The sequence below is a fragment of the Zosterops lateralis genome (genome assembly GCF_965231275.1).
Source record: "Zosterops lateralis genome assembly, chromosome: 26".
NCBI lineage: Eukaryota > Metazoa > Chordata > Aves > Passeriformes > Zosteropidae > Zosterops > Zosterops lateralis.
In genome coordinates, this window is record NC_139786.1 from 269,895 (window position 1) to 286,685 (window position 16,791).

General features: G+C 57.9%; 1 protein-coding gene across 1 annotated transcript; it reads right to left on the reverse strand.

Moving 5' to 3' along the window:
* Positions 1-750: 750 nt before the first annotated feature.
* On the reverse strand, positions 751-13,165 carry DENND2D (DENN domain containing 2D). Its single transcript, XM_083878687.1, has 12 exons — positions 13,086-13,165; positions 9,902-10,086; positions 9,267-9,379; positions 9,078-9,147; positions 8,078-8,155; positions 7,848-7,988; positions 5,771-5,919; positions 5,468-5,645; positions 4,937-4,978; positions 4,236-4,326; positions 3,586-3,825; positions 751-2,343 (listed from the first exon to the last, which is right to left on the reverse strand). The coding sequence occupies exons 1-12, from the start codon at positions 13,141-13,143 to the stop codon at positions 2,282-2,284; spliced, it is 1,407 nt and encodes a 468-aa protein (XP_083734813.1). The 5' UTR covers positions 13,144-13,165; the 3' UTR covers positions 751-2,281.
* Between the last annotated feature and the right edge of the window lie 3,626 nt (positions 13,166-16,791).

The following is a 16,791-nucleotide window of genomic DNA, read 5'->3' on the forward strand; positions in this document are numbered from 1 at the left end:
GACACTCAGGAGAAAGAGCTTCTGCAGCACCTGGGACTGAGAACACACCCTGCTAAAAAAATACAGTTCTGCTCTGCAGGTTTTCCTCTCAGCTTGTAAAGAGAAGCTGGAAATTTCCACTGGGTGTTGTGTTGGCTTTTTAAGAAGTCCTGAAGGAGTTCCCTTGCTCTGATAAGGGGTTTAAGGCAGGAAAGGGGCAGGTCAGGACACCTCAGGGCCTCTTTGTGTGTCATCAAAGGCTCAGTTTTGTTTCAAAACACTATTTTCCTCCTTTTCCCATCCTACCCAGCTTGCCCCGGGTACCTCCAGTGCTGCTGTGAGCGTGGAATGGAGCTGCAGAGGAGTTTAATCATTTCCAGAGGGTGAGGCCTGCAGCAGGTCAGAGGTTATGGCCAGGTGGGCTGGGAGTGGGGTGGGAGCAGGGGCTGTTCCTGCCCTGGGGCAGTTGGGGGCACTGGGCTGTCACCCTGGGGTGGCTCTGGCAGGGTGAACCCTCCCAGGGCTGTTTGCTGGCACTGAGGCCGCTGGTGGAGGGTGACACATGCCAGAGCATGAAATTATCTTCCTCAGAGCAGCTGCACAGAGGGATTGAGGCCCAAATCAGCAGCGGGGAATGAGCTGTCTGTTGGCTGGGCCCCAAGCTTTTTGGATGGTGTGAGTTGGCCAGGGCTTTGCTGGGAGCTATGTGAACAATTTAGCAGAATAAATGAGCTCTTTCCAATTCGGGGAAATATTTCTTGGCACTGTTTTATTTACTTGTTGTAGGCTTGGACTGAGTGTTGGGCAAATCTTGACCAGGAAGGATTTAAAAATACGCTGTGGGTTGTGCTGATGTGCTGCAATGTGACCCAGCCTCGGTGTCCCTGCTCCCAGCTGAGCCTTCCCAGTGTCCCCAGCAAAGGGTCTGCCCACCTTTGGGCATTAAAGCCAGAATTTAATAAGTACCTTTAAAAAAGAGAGGGACTTTTTGCACAAGGCAACAGTGATAGAACAAGGAGGAATGGATTTAAATTAAAATAGGGGAATTTTAGATGGGATTTTAGGAAGAAACTCTTCCCTGTGAGGGTGGTGAGGCCCTGGCACAGGGTGCCCAGAGAAACTGTGGCTGCCCCTGGATCCCTGGAAGTGTCCAAGACCAGGCTGGACAGGGCTTGGAGAGACCTGGGACAGTGGAAAATGTCCTTGCCCATGGCAGAGGGTTGAACTGGGTGATCACGAACATCCCTTCCATCCCAAACAAGTCTGAGATTCCTTGATTCCAGAATATTTCTGATATTTTGATGCCTGGTTGGTACCAAGCAATGTGACAGCCTGGCTGTAACATCCCCGAGAGGAGAATGAAGCTCTGCCTTCATTGGAGCCTTTTGTGCCTGGCTTGGGTTTCTGTGGGTGGGACCAGTCAGATCTGCAGCCCCAGCCCAGCTTCCCTGCTGCAATATTTATTTCCTGTCTGAGTGTATTCAGAAAAAAGAAACATCATTTAGCTTTAATCTGCTGCTGGCATCACATTTCAGAGACAAATGGTGAGGTTTTAAAGGAAGTTGGCACCAAGACCAGACCCAAGGAGGACAGTGACATGTTTTACTCTGGGATGGAACAAATTCCTCCCTCCCCAGAGCTGTGGATCAGCTGTTTCCCCCTTGACACCCCACAGCCATGTGGCCTTCACAGTTTGCTCCAGCACAAATAAATAACCTGCTGGAAATGACTATTTTTGTTTCCTTAGAAAGACAAACTTGGCTCTTTGTGGCACCAGTGATGCGAGAGAGGAAACTACTAAACACCCCCCACAAACTCCTGCTGGTGTTTAACAATGGCCCAATAAAACAATATAAACCAGTTGTTAATAACAAAACCTCAGGAACTGTGCAATGGGATGTTCCTTATTTGCAAACTCCTGGTTTGTTTTAATCAGAAGTAACGCTATTTCCTACTCATCCTTTGTTTTTTTCCCCCCTTCTAATAATCACTCTAAACCCTTGTTGTGCTGCCCTTCCTCTGTGTGAGGTGCTGGGGGACAAGGTCTGTGCAGGGCCAAGCACTGGGAGTCACAGTCTGTCCCTGGAGCAGCCACGACTGGGAAATAAATCCCAGCCTGGTGCTACTCCTGTGCAAAGAGTTTTCCAGTGCAATGATGCCCTGAGGAGGAAAGGGCAGGGCTGGTGCTCAGGGCTGCCGGGGCAGCTCAGGAGCCCCAGGTGGGCAGGAACAGAGTCCAGTGTGCTGCTGCTGGCAGGGATGTGTCAGTCCTAGTCCTGCTCCTCTGCTCCCAGGCTGGACCTCAGGAGTCCCTTTGGTGCTTCTTCTGTTCGTGGTACTCTTTTATTTTCTGCTGGAAATACGCTGTGGAGGAGAAAAGGTCATGGTGTGTGGAATGGGAGACACAGGGCTGCACAGCCCCAGTCCTGGGAAGTGTTTTTGTCCCAGACCATCCTGGATTATGGACATCCAGAGAGGACCCAGGGAAAATGTGGAAATGAAGTGTCCAAGGCAGACTGGATGGGGCTTGGAGCAATGTGGGGTAGTGGAAAGTGTCCCTGCCCAGGGCATGGAACAAGATGCCCTTTGAAGGTCCCTCTCCCTTCTAATTTTTTGGAATTCTGGGATTATGTAAGTCTGTGAAATGGGGGTGGTTGCAATGCCACCCACCTCTCTCAACCAAAATAGGCTTTATTATGCTGGGTTAGCCAGAGGTTTTAACCCCTGTGCTCACTCCTGTTCAGTTTTGTGTTTCCCACTAGCAAGGAAGGGAGAAAGCAGCAGACCCAGCAAAAATCCAGAGTACTGATGCAGACTGGGAATATAAAGACAGAGATTGTGCCATTCCTCTCTTCCTCCCCAGGTTTGTCTTACAAGGTCTCACCTAAAAGGGCAGAGAAGCAGCACCTGAGGCAGTGCCAGCAGGAGGCCCCCAGGGTGGCAGATCCCAGCCCAGGATGTCTCCATCCACCAATACAGTTTTTGGATGGTTTCCTCCACCTCCACTGTCCATTTGTCCTCGTCCCAGGCTGGGAGGAGGCTCAGCTCTGCCCTGTGCTCTGTGAATCCCCAGGAAGGAGGAAGGACCATTCCTGCTGCCACAGAGCTGGGGCTGAGCTGAGTCAGGCTCCTGCAGGTGCTGCTGTGCCCAAGCCAAATGTTTGTGCTGCTGCCATTTGTTTGCCTCAACACGGAGCTCCCAGTGAGCGGCCCCAGCTCCAGCAAGTGACAAGATCTAAAATGAATCACAGAATCCCACACTGGTTGGGTTGGAAGGGATCTTAAAGCTCATCCAATTCCAAACTCTGCCCTGGGGAAAACACCTTTCACTAGACCAGTTTGCTCCAAGCCCCATCCAATCTGGCCTTGGACATTTCCAGGGATGGGGAGTCACAAATGAGGATTTTTGGGGTTTTTTTTGCTTGAGAGATGGAGAAATGAGGCCATTGAGAGCAAACAGGATCTGCTCAGTGCCCTGAGCACCCTCAGCTTGGCCTTCATCCCACCCCTCACCAGGCACAAGGTGTTCTCTGCCCCCAAACCAACCAGCCCAGGGTTCCCCAGAGCTCCCTCGACAGGGGTGGGGAAGAGAAATGGGCCCGTTACCTTCCTGTGGCATCCTGCTCTTCTCTGCTTCCTCAATAAATAGGGAGAACATGTTGGTCTTCACAAACTTCTTGGCGAACCTGCGGCAGCTCTTGGAGGCGATGGCCTTGCAGAAGGCTCGTTCCTGGAAGCTGCCAGAGCCACTCCTGCCCCACTTGATGTGGGAGGCGTAGTGCCCCACCAGCCGCACAAAGAAGTGCACAAAGGCCTCTGACACCAGCGTGTTCACCTGCTCCAAGGCTGGAGGGGACACAGAACACGAGGGGTGGGGATGGGACCTCTGAGCTGATGGCTGATTTTAACCTGGTTTGTGTTTGCACCCCGAGGAATTGCTTGCTTAGAGCTTTCCTCTGCCACTAATCAAAGATCAGAGTAATTTTCCTGAGGGATCCCCTGGCTTTCCAAGGTGTTGCTTTCCAGGGTGGCAGCATGTTAACATGCTAAATATTAGCAAAAAATCCATTTTTCCAGCAGAATTATCTGTCCCTGCTCTCGTGTTTCAAAGGACAGAGGAAAAGCCAAGGGATTACCGCTGCAAACAGGGGGAGAAACATCCCAGACCAGCTGATTTTTAGGAAAATCCCTTGGCTGAAGTCTCTAACCATGGAGAGGGCACATCAGGGCTGGTTTACCATGACAGAAATCCTTACTATGCTCGTTGTTGTTGTTGTTGTGCCTGTTCAGAGATACCAGCATCTCGTTCTGCAGCTTTCTGGGCAGGATCTCCTCCTCATCACCCACCTGGAAGGCAATGGGAAGCACCAGAGGGAATCTGGCTCAGGGGGCCGTTGGTACAGCCCGTCAGTGGGGCTTTCAAAGCTCATTCATTAATCATCATCACAATGTCCTGCAGAGATGTGGGTGTGGGATATCCAGTGCATGGCCCCTGCTGCTCTGGCTCCAAAGCCAGGTGCAGTGGCTGTAGACATCCCCACACGGGATGTTCCCCCTGGGCAGGTGCCACTGACACGGTTCTGCCCCCAAAATCATAGAACACAAAACCCCAGATGGGTTTGGGGTAGAAGGGATATTAAAGCCCATCTCATTCCACCCCCTGCCATGGGCAGGGACACTTTCCACTAGACCACATTGCTCCAGGCCCTGTCCAGCCTGGCCTTGGCACTTCCAGGGATCCAGGGGCAGCCACAGCCTCTGTGGCAATCTGTGCCAGGGCTTCACCACCCTCACAGGGAGGAATTCCTTCCCCAAATCCCACCTAACCCTGCCCTCTGGCAGTTTGAAGCCATTTAAAGATGTGGAAGCTGCCAGGCAGGTGACAGCCAAGGAGAAAAGGCCCTTCCTGGGGTTACCCAGGCCCCCCCAGCCCCACACCCACAGCGGGAGCACCTACCGCCCGGATGATCTTCCCTTCACAGAGATCAACTATCAGAGCCTGAAAGAGAGCAGGGAGTGACCAGGTTTAGCCCTGCAAAGGCCTCTGGGCTTCCTGCCACCTCTTTGGGGTGGTGTGTCACCAGCCTGTGAGGGGGGCAGGAGAGGGGAGGGAGAGACCTGGGCAGGGGGACCAGGGCACTCCCCACGAGGACAATTTCTGCTGCAGGTTTGGTGGCTTGTCCCTGCACAGCCTCAAGACTGGGATGACCCCAAAAGCAGCTCCTGGAGCCGCAGGGGGCAGGGAGCTCCCAGGGCAGTGGGGACATACTGCCCCAGGTGCCAACAGGGGAGGGGACATGGAGGAACTGCCAGAGCCATGGCAGCTCATGGGGGACATGAGGGGACAAGGACACCCCAATTTCCAGCCTCCCTGGATGGGAAAAGGGCACAATCAGAGCCTCCAGCCCCCAGGGCCAAGCCAAACCTGGGGACACAGATTAACCCACGGCCCCATGCAGCTCCCTCCCCTCCCCTGTGGGTGCAATACCTCCTCCATGGGCTGCTCCAGGACCTGCTCCAGGTGACGCATCTGGATGCCGACCATGAAGGGCGTGGGGCAGCACACGGTGTCCAGCAGGCACTCGGGGACCACGGGGATGTAGGTGTGGGCCCAGGTGAAGGGGTACAGGAGAGCAGCCACGGCGTGGATGCACTGGGACAGGACACTGCAGAACAGGCAGCCAGAGGTGGTGTCACGGCAGGGAGGAGGAACATCCCACCTCTGCTCTGTCCTCTGCCACTTCAAGGGTGTTTTTATGGGTGTTTTTGTAATAAAGAGATCAGGACTGACCTCAGCTCCTCGGCCAGGAAAATGAGCCGTCGCTCCAGCGTGGCAGAGGCGAAGATGTGCAGGATGAGGTGAGGGCTGAGCCGCTGGAGCAGAGCCTGGAACTCCACGTGCTCCAGGTGGGCGTCCACAGGCCGTGTGAGCTCGATGAGCTGCCAGGGAAGAGCCATGGAGCCCCAGCTTAGAGAGGCAACACTCCCCCCATCCTGCCCTGGCTCCCTGAGAAGGTGATTTGGAAGCAATTAATGAATTAATGACCCAGAGTTTGCAGCATCTGCCCCGTGTCCATGTCCAAGGGACAAACCCCATTTCATCCCACCAGGAGATTCAGCCTGTGCAGTGCTGAGAGCTCAGGGAAGCCACCAGTGATTTGCACTGTGGGGCTCTTTATTTGGGCACTGAAATTTAACCCAAATGCCTCTTTTCTCCAGTGCTCCCAAGTCTCTGGAAGGGGGTGGCAGGGACATGTCCCATCTCAGTGTCTGACAGGTCATCTGTGAGCTGCCAGGAAAGGGAGGACTGGGGAGGGCATGACCTCTACAAATGCCACAAAACCTTCCTCTAAAGGCTCTCTGGCAGGGTCAGCCTGGCAATTCCTGACTAAGATGTCACAAAAGTGAGGGATTTAACAGATATTTGCAGGCGGGCTGGCTACTCAACTGCCTTTGCCCACCAGTCTCCCAATCCCACCAATCCCCATGGTGCTGGACACGGTGGGTACTGAAGGGTTAACAGGACTGTGTAGCTGATGACACAATCCTGGCCTCTCTCCCCACCCTTCAGGAGGAAAATCCCCTTCTCCATTTGCCTTTCCACTAAAGCAGCATCTTCTCAGCCTTGGCTGGGCTCCAGAGTCCCTTTCCAGCACGAATCCTGCCCCATCCCCAGCTCTCAGCCCATGCAATACCCAGGATTTATTTCTCCTCCTTTCCTGGTCTCCCTGCCTTGCTCCAGCCCCTGCCCAGAGCCCCAGAGTGCAGCTCTTTCGAAGAACATCCTCATTCCTCCTCCCTCTGGCAGCCCAGGCCACGCTCCCAACCGTGGCCCTGGGACAGAGCATTGAGCAACCTGCAGAGTCTTGCACAAGCTCCCTGGATGAGGAAATCACTTAGATCACCAGCTGCTAAATGCTCTAGAGAGGAGGGATCCTGCTCCCAGGCCCTCCCTGGCCGGGCACATCCATGGGGTGCTCAGCATTGAGGATGTTTTACCCAGTGCCAGAATGGATCTTCCCCGTTTTTCCAGCTTGGCTTTGCCACAAGAGAAAGCAAAAGCAAATTAAAAGGCTGTGCCCGTGCGAGTCTGGGCTGTGTGTGGGCACAGTGGGACCTTCTCATCCATGCCTGGATCAGATCTCTTCTCCACAGGAAAAGACTGGGCTTATCACACACCTGCACCCACCTAGGGGGCCACACCAGGCAGAAATCAAGGCTGGGAGCTGAGCAGAGTGGTGTGGAGACTATAATCATGGGAACACGGAATGATCAGGGCTGGAAAATCCTTCTAAGATCATCAACTCCACGTTCACCACTAACCCTCATCCCCAACTGCCACATCCACGTGTTTTGTGAACACTTCTAGGGATGGTGATTCCACTGGACAGTGCCTGAACACCTCCTTTGGGAAGAAATTTGCAGCCCACAGCACCCCTGGCACCCCTGTGCTCCCCAGCCTGCCCGAGGAGCTGATGTGGCTCAGGAGCAGCTCCCAGCCCCGGCATAACCTGCCCCTCCCGGGCCCTGGCAGGACACCCTAATCCCAGCTCCTGGCACAACATCCCGCTCTGGCAGCGGGGCCAGGCAAGCCCTGGCATGGTGTGGGGAGAGGTTTTTGTGTGGCACTTTCAGCTCCAGACTGGGGGAGCTGCAGAGGATGGGGCAGCATCCCCTGGGGATGGGCTCCATCCTCACCCTCACTGCTCTCCTCCTGCACCAGGAGAGAGATCACACCCCTAATTCCCCAGGGATGAGGCCCCTGGCAGCCTGGCCCACCCTGCCCTGCTGTGGTGAGCACCCCTGGGTGCTGCAGGTGTGGAGGGAGCTCCCAGACAAGCCCGGGCTCCCCCAAGCCCCGCACCAACCTCTGTGCCCGAGTCGGGGATGAAGCTTTTGATGGTGACGGTTTTCCCCGGGGCCGGGAAGGGCGATTCCCGCAGGCCCTGCATGAAGGGGTAGATCACTGCCATGGAGATCTGCCGCCTCTTCTCCACCTCGTCCAGGATCTGGGGGAGAAAATGTGAGCCAGGAACCCACAGCAGAACAAGGAGCGGTTTCCAGGACCAGCAGTGGGGCAGAGCCACCACCTCCCTACCTTGGAGAAGAGCCCAAAGCAGCCCAGGCAGCTGATGATGCAGAAAACCTCGGGGAGCCGGACGCCGCGCCCGGATGGCTGGAAAAGTGCAGGAAAAGGGTCTGAGCATCTCCCTGCAGCAGCTCCACGCTCTCCAAAGGGATCCCCACTGGCTCCCCTCAGACTCCCAGTCACTCCCTGGGGGATTTTCAAAGCCAGGGCCAAGACCAAGGTGATGTTGGAAGAGCAGAGGGTGCCCAGAGAAGGTGATTTGGGTGCCCAGAGAAGGTGATTGGGGTGCCTGAGCTGTTAATTATTTTGGTGTAAAGTCCTTTGGGGTATTTCCAAACTCTCCTCCCACCCAGACACACATTCTCCAAGATATCCAGGGAAACTGGGGAGGCCAGTGGGGAATCACAGCACCATTAAGTTTGGAAAAGCCCTCCAGGATCTCCAAATCCAAAAGTCAGCCCAGCAGCACCACATTCCCCCCTCAGTCACGTCCCCAGGTGCCCCATCCACACACTCTGTGAACACTTGTTTCCTCCATCCAACATCTGAGTGATGCCTCAGCAAAGAGCTTTTAAAAACCCCTTTGGGTCCCTTCTTGCTGCTTTTCTTCATTTTGGTCAAGGCCAGTATTGCTGTAATCTCTACCCTTCTGATGATAGTTTATATACTTTTTTGTGAAGTTTTTTAAAAACAATCTGCATTATTTTTATTTCTCTAAATGATGGACTTTTGTATTGACTACTGGAGTTAGAGAAGGTGTTCCTCTCAATGACTAATCTTTGACTAAACCTCAAATATTACATAAAATTTAAATCATAATAAATAGTTCTTTTTTTCTCTGTTTCTACCTGACGGGTGAGTGCAGTTCTTTTTGTGTCCCCAACTGTGACAGGCCAGGGGCTTTCTGAGGCCTGTCCCCAGGAGCTGAACCCTGGCCATGGCAGGAGGGGACTGTCCCACCGTGGGGAGGGGGTGACACCCCTGCTGGGGTGGGGAGGGGTGGGCTCACCAGCAGCCTCCTGCAGTAGCCAATCTTCCTGCTGCCATCCACGTTGGTCAGGACAAAGGAAAAGGTTTCGCTGCAAGGAGAGAAAACGTGAGGATGGGCTGGGCTGGACCAGGCTGGGCTGGTCCTTGCAGCCCCCAGGAGCCCAGCAGGGGTGGGGTCCCAGCCCAGAGCCTGCAGTGGGGCAGGTACCTGGTGAACTCCGTGACAGGCACCCAGTTGTTGCCGTCAGGGAAGCAGAAGAGGGGGATGGCTTGGAGGAGACGCTCCTCCTCCTCCTTCTGGCCCTTGAGCAGGTTCTCGCGCTGGAAGGAGGAGAGGCCAAGAGTCAGGGAGAGGGAGGGTCCCTGTCCTCACCAGGAATGGGGGGGGTCCAGTGGGATTAGGGCTGTCCCCAAGCAACCCCCGGCTCGGGGTGATGCAGAAGGGGCCCGCACGTGTCTGGACAAGCACTTCCCAAAAATCAAAGTTTTCACTCTCCCCCCACGGACAGTGAGGCAAAGCAGAGGGACCCTCTGCAGCCTGGGATCTCGTCCTGTGCCATCTCCCTGAGGGGTGATTTCCCCACTGTGGTCTCCCTTTTGGGACAGGAGGCCAGGGACAAGCCCTGGGAGTTTCCTCCTGGGGTCTGTGGCCTGGGCTGGGGCCGCGGGGAGGGACAGATGGTCCCAGCAACCCCAACCAGGGCAGGCAAAGTCCTGGGTCTGGGGCTGTGACTCAAGGCCATGGGGCACCTTTTCCTTCTCCCACGGGTTTAATGATGGGGAATAAACAACATCCCTCTAAATATGGAAAACTAATCTCATCAGAAACACAGGACTAAATACCTTTGGGAACTGGTAGGTGATCTTGGGCTCATAATGCCCATCTGGGGTCCTCCTCAGTGACACCACCACCAGGTACTCGAAGAAGAACTGTCCAGCAGAGCAGAAGGCTGAGCTCCGCTCCCCCGCCTTCCCCTGTGGAGCCCGTGGGGGAGTGTTCTCTGCAGCAGAGGCCCCATCCTTTCCTTCTGGAGCCAAAAAGATCCCCAAAAAAAAATAAGATCAGAGTGCAATGAAAGGTGTGAGGTGTCCTGAGGGCAGGGGAGGAGTCATAGAGTTACATGTGAACTGGCCAAAGGGGCTGGAAATAACCAGGTCCTGGTGCCCAGGACTTCTGGTCCCCAAAAATGAACAGCTGGGGACACAAAAAGGAAAAAAAAATGACTTTTATGAGTCTTTTAGGGAAAATAATCCTAGGACACCCCCCAGCCTTCCTCTGCCCCAGCCCAGTGAGGGCAGAAGGATGCCAGAGCAAAGCAGGCACACGGAACAGGGGAGGGCAGAGGGGTCTGCATTAAACATCTTCAGGGAGGAGTGGGAATGTGTTTATAGCAGTTAATTTTATTCCCTCAGGGGAAGTAAACAGCAAAACAAACCAGCCCAGACATTGTTTGAGCACCTCCTAAAGCTGCAGCCAGATGAATCCCAGCCTCTCCCAGCCAGATATCCTGGGAACTGCTGATTGCAAATGAGCTGCTCGAGGGTTTTCCCGAAACCACAGCCCCAAACGCAAAGCAGTTCCTGGAGGTTACACCCCAGATCTTGCTGGGCTGGCTGGGGAGGGCGGCTGGGAGGCATCAGCTGTCACACCCTGGACAACCAGGAGAGGAGGGAGAAGACCCTGGATGGCCACAGTGGGACAGGGAGATCCGAGGGCTGGAAAGAAAAGGAGTTAAATACAGAAACTGCAGCCAGGCCATGCTACAGCTCTCCCCTCTCCCAGAGGCCACTTGTGCCTCCATTTACACCTTGTTCTTGACACAGAAACTGCCCCATCTCTGGTTATGGTGGGGAGCTGGAGCAGAAAAGCTGAGCTGTTCTTTTGGGAACAGCAAGAAAAATAAATGTGTGGGTGGATGGATGGGATTACTGGCTCTTGCAGTTTGTCCCCAGACCCCAGAGTCTGTCCCTGGGCTCTCCTGGTTGTGTCACACTGGTCAGGGCAAGGCATGGCCGTGATCAGCCACTCCTGTTACACTTCTCAAAGCAAGGCTCCTTCTCCAAAGGCAGGGCTGGGGGACCCCTCCCCACGTGTCCCCTCAGCCCCAGAGTGACCTCCCTTAGCCTGGAAACAGCTCCCCAGCCTGTGCTCGGCTCACTGGAGCTGATGGGAACAGAAGGCTCACAGGAGGAGGCGACACCCCTGGTCCCATCCAAGGCTGTTCCCTCCCAGGACCAGAAATGCCTTTCCCAGCTCAGGGTGGGGAGATGCTCAAAGCCACCCCGGGGCTGCTCCACCTCCACATGCAAAGTCCTTCCTCTTCGGCAAGGAAATTCATCCCAAAGAATTCACCCTTTGCAGCAGATGAAGGATGGGACTGTCTGAGGACGCCTCTGGTTTATCCTCCTTGGGATCACCCTGGCCCTGCCCGGTGAGGTGCTCCGGGCCAGGGAAAAGGTGACAAGATGTGAATTTCTTCTCCTGCCCTCCCTTGGGAGGCTCCAGCAGTGCCTTTGGTCCAGCCCCACCCCAGACCAGGCAGGAGGTTCCTGGGGACCCCCAGGGAACAAGGCTGGGCCGTGGGAGGGGTCTGGGGTCCCCCATCCCCGCTGGACACTGGCACTGCTCGTTTTCCCATCACCAGGGCAGGATGAAAGCGCAGTGAAATCCTGCCCATCCAGTTCCACTCTGCGTTTCAGAGAACAGCAGATGTGTTCCCAGCAAGGACTGGATTTGCATTTTTTCCACGGGGTTCACAGGCAAACAAGCCAAACCTGCTGCTCTGGAGGGCCGGGAGGTGCCAGGCTTGGCTCTGCCCCGGCACGAGGAGCTGTGGGTGCCCAGCAGGGCCGGGTCTGCCCGCACTGCCCTCACTGCAGAGCCCCAATCCCCCCAGGACCCCAATCCCCACCCCTGGGCCGGGAGATGAGCCCCAGGCTCCAGGGAGGGATGGAGGGAACTGAGTTCAGTCCGGGAGGCTGAATGTGGGCTCAGAGACCCCAGGCTGCCCCAAACCGGCTGAATTCATGTGCCTCGTGTCCCAGGGACAAAAACCAGGGGGACAAGAGCCAATGACTGTCCCAGAGCCCTGTCAGGGGATTCGGGGAGCAGCGCCGGCCCCCGCAGCGGGAGCATCCCCGGGAGGAGGGAAGAGCCCGGGGGAAGCGGCTGCCGGTGACGCGGATCCTCAGCCGTCCATGCCCCGGCACCGGGGGCAAAGGCTGCCGCGGGCTCTCCTTATCGCCCCGGGCTCTCCTTATCGCCCCGGGCTGCGCTCGGCCCGCTCTGCCCGCGGCACCACCGGCTCCTTCCTTTCCTCCCGGAGAACCGCCGGGCTCTGCCGGGCCAAGGTTCCCGAGCGGGTTTGTGGAGGAGCTCGGCCCCCTCTGCTGCCCCCCGTGCTGCCCCCCGTGCTGCCCCCTCTGCCCCCCGTGCTGCCCCCTCTGCCCCCCGTGCTGCCCCCTCTGCCCCCCGTGCTGCCCCCCGTGCTGCCCCGGGGTGAGGAATTCCCGCACCGCAACGCTCCCTGTCCCGAGGGGCGCCGTGTCCCCCCACGGACACCCCCGGGATGTCCAAACGCCGCCCGTGGCATCGCCTGCCCTGCCTTGTTCAGTGGGGATGGGGGGGACGGGGGGCTGTGGGGGCGCCCCCGGGGCCGGGCTGGGCTCCGCTGGACCGGGGGGGGCTCCGCTGGACCGGGGGGGGCTCCCGGGAGAGGAGGAGCAGCTCTCCAGAGGGGCTGAACCCCCGGGATGGGCCGGAACCCCGAGAACACGCGGTGACCCGGCGCGGGCGGCCCGGGCTGGTTCCGCGGGGCGAACGGGCAGGGCCGGGGCACCGAACGGCTCCGCTGCCGTCGGTTACACCGGACACAGCCCGGAACGGCCCCGCTCCGCCCGCGGCTCCTGCACCGGGATGGAGCTGACCCGATACCGAAACCGGGAATGGGGATGGAGCTGACCCGGCACGGGGATGGGGATGGACCCGACACCGGCCCCGGCGCCCCCCGTCCCGCCCCGCCCTCACCTCTCCGCCCGGCGCGCCGGAGGCTCCGTCGCAAGAAGTTTCCCAGGGATGAGGCCATGGTGGTCCCGGGTCCTGTCCCGGTCCCGGTCCCGGTTCTGGTCCCGGTTCTGGTCCCGGCCCGGCGGGGACAACGCGCCTTCCGCCCACCGCGCTTTCGCTTTCCCGGGAGAGGGACGGCCCGGGGCGGAGGGGGGGAGGAGGAGGAGGAGGAGGAGGAGGAGGAGGAGGAGCAGAGGGGAACCGGCAACACCTGGCCCCGCCCGGGCTGGGCTTTAGCGGGTCTGGGCTGGGCTTTACCCCCGGGCTGGGCTTTACCCGGGCTGGGCAGAGATTTCTCCTCCCGCCCAGGGGCCCCGAGAGCTGCTCCGTCCAGCCCTGGGCCGGCGGCAGGAGGAGGAGCAGAGTTCCGGGGCTTTCCCCATCCCTCCTTTGCCCGGCGCTTTCACTGCTCCGCCCGCACCACAGGGAAAGTCCCTTAACAGCCATTAAAATAAATTATATCGTTTAAAAAGAAAAATCCCCCTTTCCCGTTGTCAGCCGGTGTTTCCTCTGCCGGTTTTGGGTTGTGCTTGTGTATTAACAGAGATCCGCTCCAAGCCAAATAGTTCTCTGCTCCGAAAACTGAAGTGATGGATATTTTCTATGATCCCAATTAAACCCACAGAGGGGCCCTGGGCACCGCTACCGGTTTTTAGACTCCGGCTGTGACAAGTTCTCAGCCCCGGCCCCGGCGCGGGCCCTTTGCAGCTGCGGAGCGAATTCCCCGCACAAAATTTCCTTTTATTTATTTATTTATTTATTTATTTAATTATTATTATTATTTTGCAACATTTCCCATCCCTCTTCCCTCCCCGGGCTGGGCTGGGGCTCGGGGTGGGTTCGCAGCAGAGGAACAGCCTCCCCCGGCCCGCAGCCCCCAAATCCATCCCCGGCGGGACCCCCCCGGTTCAATTCGCCGCCTCCTCCTCCTCGGGGTTATCGGGAATTTGCCGCTCCCAGAGTCGCTTTTCTGGCGATTCTGAGGGGGCGGGAAGGCGTTCGCGCTCCTCGAGGGGAGGGCAGTGTTTGTTTGTGCGCAGCGCCCGTTCCCGGGGCAGATTTCCTCCCGGCTCAAAGGGAAAATAAAGAGTCGGGGGTTTCCCCTGGATTTCGGAGGAATCCGCCTCCTTCCTGGAAATGGGCGCCGCCTCAGGGGAACAGCCGCTGCCTCCAGCCGGGAGAAACCCCCGGAATTCTTTGATTTTATGCCCATAAACACATTTTTTCCCCACTGTTTTCTTCCTTCAAGGCGAATCTCTGACAGCGATCGAGGCAAATCCCGCCCCGATAACGCGGCGGTTCCTCTGGGGCGCCCCAAACCCCCCCGGCGCCCCAAACCCCGTCCCTCTGTGCCCCAAACCCCGTCCCTCTGTGCCCCAAACCCCGTCCCTTTGAGCCCCAAACCCCGTCCCTTTGTGCCCCAGACCCCGTCCCTTTGAGCCCCAGACCCCGTCCCTTTGAGCCCCAAACCCCGTCCCTTTGTGCCCCAAACCCCGTCCCTTTGAGCCCCAAACCCCGTCCCTTTGAGCCCCAGACCCCGTCCCTCTGTGCCCCAAACCCCGTCCCTTTGTGCCCCAAACCCCGCGCTGCCGGGAGAGGCTGCGCTCCGGAATATCCCCTGAACTCTCCTCTCTGCCGGGCCCGTGGGGACAGACAAACAAACAAACAAACAAACAAACAAACAAACAAACAAACAAACAAACACACGGGGCGTTGTGGGTCCCCCGCTCCGAGCCCAAAGGGGTTCCGCCGCCCCAGGGATTTCCCCGCCCTGGGCAGCCGCGGGGAGGGAGTTTGTGTTGGGGTGTTTTTCCCTCCTCGGAGTCCCGGTGTGGCTGGACACGCGCTGGAATTGGGGTTTGTGCGGGCACGGAGCGCTCGGGCTGCGGATATCCCGCGGCGGGGGTGGAATGGGAGAGCTGGGAGTGTCCCCTGGGACCGGGGTGTCCCCATGGCCGGGACCCCGCCTGGCCTCAGCTCCCCTTCCTCCTCCTCCTCCTCCTCTGGGCCCTGGACCCATCGCTGGGACCCCGCCTGACCTGACCTGACCTGACCTGACCTCACCTCAGCTCCCCTTCCTCCTCCTCCTCCCCTGGACCCCGGACCCATCGCCGGGACCCCGCCTGACCTCCCCTCCCCTGACCTCCCCTTCCTCCTCCCCCGGACCCCCCGCCGGGACCCCGCAGCCTCCCCTGACCCCGGAGCATCCTCCCCCCTCCCCAGCCCCTCTCTGGGTTCCCGAGGAGTTCCGGTGCCGTTGGGCTGTTTCCATCCCGCCCGGGCTGGGCTGGGGGTTCACAGACGGAGGATGGAGCCGCAGTCTCTGGCGGGGAGCGCAGCCCGGGGAGGGTGCGGAGCTCAGCGCCCTCTTCCCCAGCCTGTCCCGTGTCCCGGCGGAGTTTCCCCCGCTGGATGGCGGCACCAGAGCAAAGAAATCTCTCCGGGAGAGGAGACCCCGCTGGAGAGTTTTCTCCCTGGTTTTCTGGCTCTGGGAGGTTTGGGGATGTGCGGGTTCAGCACACCCGGGTTTGCACCGTTCCTGCCGCTGGTGCTGATCTCTCTGCCCTGTTCCATGTCCCTCCCTTTGCCCCAAAACAGGAACATCCCTGGAACCGCCTCTGCCGGCTCCTCCTTCCCTGTGGCTGCAGAGGGACCTGCTGGGGCTCGGCTGGGACACCCTGAGCCACGGCCGGGAGCAAAGCAGACCCGGGCTGGGCAGGGAAAAGGGATGTCAGCCCTCGTGGGTGCACCAAAACCCCAGTTTCTTACCAAGGCACGTCCCTTGTCTGCCCAGAGCTCTCCACGTTTCAATTGCTGGGGTGCAGAGACCCCCCTGTCAAAGTCACACACACAGAAATGGACCCTTTTTCCAGATTTGGGACAAATTTTTCCCTGGTGGTTGTAGAAGAGTCTCTAAAGCTCCAAGGCACTGGAAAACAAAGCAAATTGAGCCACTTTTCCTTACACCCCGTGGTTTTAACCCCAAATGTTTCAATCCACCTTTGGGATTCCATGGGTGTGCTGTTGGGGAGAGGGGCTGGGTGGTCAGGGGGGGTTCATGCTGGGCTGCAGCCCCTTTGCAGACACAGCTCAGGGCAGGGGCTCCATCCAGGGCTGTTTTCTGGCCAGGGACATCTCAGCTCACGGGCTCCCAGCTGGGCTGGCACTGCTTTGGCACAAGGGCAACCGCAGACACAATCACAGAATCCCCTGGGCTGGGAGGGACCCACAGGGATCACCCAGTGCAGCCCCTGCCCTGCACAGACACCCCAACAGTCCCACCCTGGGCATCCCTGAGGGCTTTGTCCAAACCCTCCTGGAGCTCTGGCAGCCCTGGGGCCGTGCCCATTCCTGGGGAGCCTGGGCAGTGCCTGAACCCTCTGAGGGAACAAAACCTTTCCCTGGTTTCAGATCTAACTCTTCCCTGGCACAGCTCCGTGCTGCTTTTGCTGGATTATTTCCCTGCACTCTGAGGACAGTTCATGCAGCATCACAGGTGGGAGCTGTCCCACAGTGCCAATGAGCAGGAACATTATTTTAATATCAGCCTGTGCTGCTGTTGCACTTGACCTTGGCAGCTTTTTATTCTGTAATATTTCCCCAAGGAGCAGGAGCTCAGCCACACTGACAATGCCCCTCTCACAAGACACTTTTCCTGCTCTCCCTG